Here is a 6,858-nt window from a genome sequence, read left to right as displayed (position 1 = left end):
CATGTTGTTCAGAAAGTTTTCAACAAAATTAATTTCGGAATTTTCACATTAAAATTTAACATAAGAAAAATGATAGAGGAATGTTTTTTTTTAAATTAAATATATTTTATTTCAGTCAAATACCTCGTCCATTCAATCCTTTTAATACATCTATTTATATTGAATGAATTATTCATTCCACGCAATTAAAAATTTCCATTAAAATTACAAATATATGAGTTTATTAATTGCCAACAAACATTTTGTTGCGGTGAATACAAGAGTGTAATTTGCAATTCTTTACACCTTCTCCAAAATCGAAAAACATTTTTTCCTCAATTCCTCAATTTTTGACGCTCTTTGAAATTAGTTTGTTGCATCAACAATTCGTTGTCTACACAAATGGCACACCTCTCAGTATCTGAAATAAAATCATTATCATTAGTATAGACTTGTGGCAAACGCCTGGATCAACCTCCATTACCTTTGGTTCTGCTTTCAAAAAATCATGTAATTAAAATCCAAAACGTTGGCATTTGACGAATCTTAAAAGCGGGTACTCACGAACATTCTTGCAACTCTCCAAAACTCTCTTCGCAGATCCCTGCACGCCCTTCGGTAGGTGCCTCAACCCCTTATCAATATCGATATCCCTCTCCCCAAAACTTCCACTCTTCTTCATAAAACAATTCACATGGCACTTGAATTTCGGAATTTCGACATGAAAATTCAACAAGAAAAATTAAAAATCATAGGGAAATAGTTGAACTGAATTGAATAAAATTTATCCACATCAAATACATATTAATCATTCCATAGAATTGAAAGTTTTCGTTGAAACACATAAATGAATTTATTAATTCCCTCCAAAAATATTGCTGAAATGATTAGAATAATTTCAAATAAAGAGTTTTATTTGCACAAATGAAGTCCTAACAATGCCTTACAACATCTCAAAGTCGAAAAACAAAACTTTTTCTCAATTTTCGTCACCCATTCATCGTCTACACAAATGGCACACCTCTCAGTATCTGAAATAAAATCATCATAATTGGTATAGAGCTGTGGCAAACGTCTGTATCACCCTCCATTACCTCTGGTTCTTGTTTAGAGAAGCATTTAACTATTTGGAAGGCCTTATCGCATGGATCCGTGCTGGCTATAAAAAATCATGCGATAAAAATCCAAAACGTTAGCATTTGACCAATCCTAAGACGATACTCACGAACATTCTTGCAACTCTCCAAAACTCTCTTCGAAGTTCCCTGCACACCCTTCGGTAGGTGCCTCAGCGCCTTATCAATATCAATATCCCTCTCCCCAAAAATTCCATTCTTCTTCATAAAACATTTCACATAGCACTTGAGTTTCTTATCGTCCTGCTGGAAATTCGCAGCCCGGAATTTCTTCAGTGCACCTGAAACCCAATCCCATTTGTCCAACAACAAATTCCCCCATTTCTCCAACAATAAATCCCGCCATCTCTCAATAACGCAAATGAACACTCTCAATTATTACTCAGAATAATCTCCTCACTCACCCCAGGAGACACCAGTCTGCTTGCGGCATTCCCTGCGGATATCAGCCTCCACCTGAAATAATCAATTCTTCCATTTATCTCAACGTATGCAACAATCAATCATAAAGACACACCCGATCAATACCCACGAGACCAAGTGGCAAATATTTAATCGAGTCAATGTTAATTCAATCAGCAAATACACTCACCAGAACGAGGCATAAGGCGGTGGTAATTAGAACAATTGAGACAGCCCTCATTGTGGGCAACAGGAAAAGCAATAGTCGACTATGCATAAAGTACTTGCAACTGACGCTTACTAATTATTAATCTTGCTCCCATAAACCGTGTAATTTATCATCCATCATTTTGAAATGTTTGTAGAGGCGATTGGAGGTATAAATAAAAGGCATTGCGAAATTCAAGTCACAGGGCATTTTTTCATTAGATTCAACCGATAATTTTCCGGCAGATTTTTTAGTTACTCTTTAATGTTTAATGTACTATATTTAATTCAGTAGCGAAGTGGTAAAATGGTTTAAGTCGACTTATCTCTTAGTTGAGTTTTTGAAGAATATCTTTAAATTTAAAGGAGATGATTAAATTTTCATAATAAGCTTTTTTCTAGAGCAAATTGAGTGCTACAAAAAAGGTTTTGAACAAAATTTAGCTATCTCCCTTCGATTCCGTGATATTCACTAAAAACTGGTCAATAGTCAAAATCGACTTAAACCGGTTTACCACTTCGCTACTGCATTAACATAATACAATAATAATAATAATAATAATAAACGAACGATTTTTTGAAAATTACAAGAAAAATAGAAATAGTTATAATAATATTTTCATGGTTTTTGTTCTAAATTTTCAAAAAAATTACCGCAAAACTCCTATTGTCGAATTAATACTCAAATCGATTTCGATTTCGAGCCTTTTCGATGCCACTGCGTCATAGGATATATCCTCAATTTGAAATAAAATACTGTAAACACACGCGACGTTTGTCTCATGGATTCTTGCCAATTTCAGATCGTTTTCAATTCTCTTCGCTGTCTCTCGCATGGATTTTCCTTGAGTGTTTCAATCGAATTTTTATTGACAAAATATTGTTCACGTGAGAGTGAAGATTGTATTCCAATGGACGAAAATAAGCCCGAGTTGGAATGGTACAAATATGTATGATAAATAAGTAGGACAGAAAATGCCAGTCATTGGTTATTTTTCTTGCTGTTTTATTTATTGATATTGCGTGAGAATACGTCGTTCATGGCATCATTTTAGATGACCATATTTGTTTAGCTATTTCTGGGGGTTTTGAATTGTTGATGTGGTGAGGACCATGTTGGCGATTGAGCGGCGCTATTGGCCCAGTGGGTGGAATAGTCCCAAATTTTTGTAGAGCTGAAAAGAATTTAATTGTTAATTCGAGGTGTGAACGTTTTGCTGTTTACGAGAATAGGGTAAAATGGACACTTTTGATTTTATTGAGATGTTAATGATGTGTTGAATTGTTAACGAAGTGGGATGAATTTTTTCTATACTAGGGGGCTACGCCCCCTGCTCCTTCCGCTCGCCAACCCCCATATCATCCTTATTCTGACCCTTAATCTTAATTGTGACCCTTAATCTGACCCTCGTGATCGTCATTCTGACCCTCATGTCCCTTATCCTGACTAATAACTTCATGACCCTTATTCTGACCCTTGTGGCCCTTAATCTGACCCTCGTGATCCTCATTCTGACCCTCGTGCCCCTTATTTTGAACCTTATGACCCTTTTTCTGACCCTCGTGACCCTTATTCTGACCTTCCTGACTCTCATGACAACTATTTTGACCCTTGTGACCTATATTTGGACCGTTGTGGCCCTTAATTGTAAAGTCTTAACTTCGAGTACCAAATTTTTATTACCAGGAGTCGATTTGAATTTTTATAAAATAGAGAGAAAAATTCCTTTTGTGATGAACCCAGTGACCGCAATTGATAAATTTGTTCCTGAGTTATGAAAATAGATAGAAAAGTGTCGAAAGAGTCCATTTAGCCCCACCATCTCCTAAATTTTTTTGACATTTTCTTCTCAAGTTGCTCATCATCGAGGTCACTCGATATTTTGTGAGGAATGTTGGAGGAAATGCCAAGAGAACTTTTTTGCAAAGGAAATTACAAAAATTATCAGACATTTCTTCCTCAAGTAATTATTGAAATAATTGATAATGCTTGATTGCATCTGAAAATTTCTCTCAAAAACTCACTTCAGGTGCTTCCTTCTTGAAACAAAGAACCACCTCCAATGCCCGAGCACAAGTGTCTTTGGTTGCCGATTTTTTCTCTGGAATGGTCCCGAAAACATGAGAAATACTGCACTATTACAAAAGCTTAAATTTCGTGGACAGTTGACTAGTGAACTCCATGATGTGACATTTGATTTAATTTAGGGGGAAAGAGAATCATGAAATTTCAGATTCAAATTCAATTAATTCAACTAATTGAGGATTCAAAATAATATTTACCTGAATCCTTCCGATTTCTATTAATTTTCGTAGGCTAATTAAACTAAAACTTCTTGTTTTCCTCAATTTTTCCGTGCAACTTTCATTTTTTAATGACGAAATTTCTTGTGTAATAAATTTTCAACATTGCAATAAAAAATTCTTTTCGTGTGAAAAAATTATTTCTGATGACAAAGAATTACGACTTCATAAATTGACCTGTTTTTTGTCTTATCAGAATTCAATTTATTTACGAAGCGATATGATATGGGGCAAAAGAAGATTTGCAACATAAAAAGGAATTTCGCAGAAAAACTCTAGTGCTGTTGAGTAAAATTCCCGGGGTTTTCTAGAAAAATTCACGTGCTGTCCCCTGAAATTTTCACATTTCCTCTTCAATTTTCATAAAAAAATTTCTCCCCATGAAATTTATTCTGATCCCTCGTCACCTTGATCGTAACAAGAGAAGATGACAGGCCTGGCACCATCCTTAGCACTCTCCTCGATAGCATCCATAGCTGCAAGGGGATCAAACTCCCCGCTGTCATCCATCTGCAACACAAAGAGTATAAATCACCACCATCGACGAACCCCAACACCCTAAATCCCCTACAATCGACAGATCCTTGAAGAAGCACAGGAGATAACATCCCACGTCGTTGGGGTCCTCCATGGCCTCCTTGAGGTCCTCTAAAAACAAAAACAAGTGGGAAATTGTTCTTGTATTGCATATAGTACACTGTATGTTCAAATTTTCGTCTGAATTTTCCATGCCAAAATCCGTGGATTTGTATCGTGTTCAAGTTCCACCGAAATTTCAGGAAATTTTGTCATTGAAAAATTAAATATTCCATTGATTTTCTGTTCAAATGACCTGAAAATCAATAAAATACCTGATTTTTCAGTTCAATTATTTTGTGAAAATTCAGAAAAATCAGGAAAATTCAGGGAAAAATTGAAAATTCATGTCATTTTATTTCTGAATCTTCATGTTCTACTAAAAACTCATGAATTTCGGTGAATTCTATTAAAACATATGTCATAACCATTTTTCCTTAAATCCGATTTAACGTCACCCTCATAGTTTTACTATAATACCTTCCATAAAATTTCAAAAGATTCAAAATTTTTGCAAATTTTCAAATAAATCAAAATAACGATTATTGCTATCACCATCATCTTCGAACTCGGCCAAAAGGACATCTAAACAAATTTTTTAAGCAATCGTTCAATAATTTCAGAAATTTCTTTTTAGTCATCACAAAAAAAAAACAATTCAAAAATGGAAAAAACTTCAAAAAATTTTAAATTAATAAATGAATTTAATTGTAATTAATAGCGATAGATAGGGCTCAACAATATGTACATTTGAGGAGAAAAAACATTCAATTCCATGGATTTATTAACGAACAATCGAAGAAAAATTTGTTTACATGCGTACAGACACGGTTCAAAAATTACATTTTCTGACTTTTTGGATCATAATAGGTCCATATATAACACGATAAATCCAAAACTTGAATTTGAACGATTACAATGCTTCCCTTCGCAAGCAAAAAATGGAAATCAATAAGAGTAATTAATAATCGCGTCCACGCGACGAATACGTTACCACTGGACAGCCCGAACTGGTCCTTGCACTTCTCCCTTATAGGTCCGTGCGGATCCTTGTCGTCCTGAAAATAGCCAGATAAAATTGATCGTCGGAGAGTCGAGCGTTTTTTTATTAATGACTCACCCCTCGGACGAAAAGGACGAGGGACAGCAGTGCGAGACAGGGCACGATGATCCGCATGTCGATGCCAGTGCCTTGACGTTTAAAGTTTTCTCGTTGCATTATTGGAAGCGCCTTTATACCCACGTCGATCAATTCCAAGTACACGCAAATGCTGACGGTAGTGGACACGAACACCCAATTATCTTGGAAATGATTATGAAAATTGTTCGATTACCGTTCCATGTCAATGGTAACAACATTGTATGAATGATTGAGTCATTGAAAGTAATATTATGCAAAAGGATTTTATTGCTCTTCTGCACTGAGGACAATTATTTTTTGTCTTATCCCCGGGCTATCTATAGTCTGTCAACAATATTGATAATTTTCGTCTGAATTTTCTGTGCCAAATCCCGGAAATTTTTAGCGTGTTTAATTTTCACTCAAATTTCAGGAAATCTTGTCATTGAAAAATGAAATATTCTATTGATTGTCGGTTCGAATGATCTGAAAATCAATAAAATATTCAATTTTTCAATTAAATTATTCTGCGAAAATTCAGAAAAATCAGGAAAATTTTGGGAAAATTTGGAAATTCATGTCATTTTGGTTCGGAATATTTATGTTCCATTGAAAATTCAATCAAGTTGTAAAATTTCCAGCTCACTCCCACTGAAAAGTCATGAATTTCCTTGAATTCAACCTTAAACTTGAAATTTCTTAACGACTTTCCATGAAATTTTAAATAATTTCTAAAAACAGAAAAACAAATTGAAAAATTTTTTAATTAAAAAAAATTTCTAACACTAAACCTTAAATGGTTTTAAGGTATAAATTACATAAAAAGTGGGATGCTATATGCCATCCATCGACTTTCCGAACCTCTATATGAAGAGAACAATTAAATAATGATTAATATACAAATTAAAAAATTCAAAGGCACGGACAAACTTGTTTTTATTAAGAATGTTATATTTCACACAGAAAAACGTGAATTTAAATTACGTTTTGCTGAACGTAATTATTTTTCGTTGTAAAAATCGCGATTTAGGCTTCAAAAAGGCGTATTTTACCTCGGCGTACCCGAGTTGAAAACCCGAGTTTGTAGCAAAGATGTCAGACAATATATGAATGTTTTTTTGAGCTCAAACGAAA

At 34.5% G+C, this 6,858-nt stretch overlaps 2 protein-coding genes across 2 annotated transcripts in view; both read right to left on the bottom strand.

The window, feature by feature from the left end:
- Positions 1 to 875: 875 nt before the first annotated feature.
- Positions 876 to 1,876, bottom strand: LOC107037255 (general odorant-binding protein 56d). Its single transcript, XM_015255719.1, has 5 exons — positions 1,708 to 1,876; positions 1,520 to 1,571; positions 1,205 to 1,396; positions 1,074 to 1,138; positions 876 to 1,010 (listed from the first exon to the last, which is right to left on the bottom strand). The coding sequence occupies exons 1-5, from the start codon at positions 1,792 to 1,794 to the stop codon at positions 984 to 986; spliced, it is 423 nt and encodes a 140-aa protein (XP_015111205.1). The 5' UTR covers positions 1,795 to 1,876; the 3' UTR covers positions 876 to 983.
- An 833-nt stretch (positions 1,877 to 2,709) lies between these two features.
- Positions 2,710 to 6,858, bottom strand: part of LOC107037247 — a 5,202-nt gene continuing 1,053 nt past the window's right edge. Inside the window, exons 2-7 of the mRNA XM_015255708.2 lie at positions 5,725 to 5,906; positions 5,599 to 5,662; positions 4,600 to 4,676; positions 4,436 to 4,538; positions 3,750 to 3,826; positions 2,710 to 2,899 (exon numbers count right to left, since the gene is read on the bottom strand). Of these exons, the coding sequence (XP_015111194.1) occupies positions 2,858 to 2,899; positions 3,750 to 3,826; positions 4,436 to 4,538; positions 4,600 to 4,676; positions 5,599 to 5,662; positions 5,725 to 5,823 (462 nt within the window). The 5' untranslated portion in view covers positions 5,824 to 5,906 and the 3' untranslated portion in view covers positions 2,710 to 2,857. The remainder of the gene's footprint in view (positions 2,900 to 3,749; positions 3,827 to 4,435; positions 4,539 to 4,599; positions 4,677 to 5,598; positions 5,663 to 5,724; positions 5,907 to 6,858) is intronic.

The sequence above is a fragment of the Diachasma alloeum genome, unplaced genomic scaffold (genome assembly GCF_001412515.2).
Source record: "Diachasma alloeum isolate Michigan unplaced genomic scaffold, Dall2.0 Dall_scaffold_00177, whole genome shotgun sequence".
Lineage (NCBI taxonomy): Eukaryota > Metazoa > Arthropoda > Insecta > Hymenoptera > Braconidae > Diachasma > Diachasma alloeum.
This window is presented reverse-complemented; position numbering and strand designations above follow the sequence as displayed.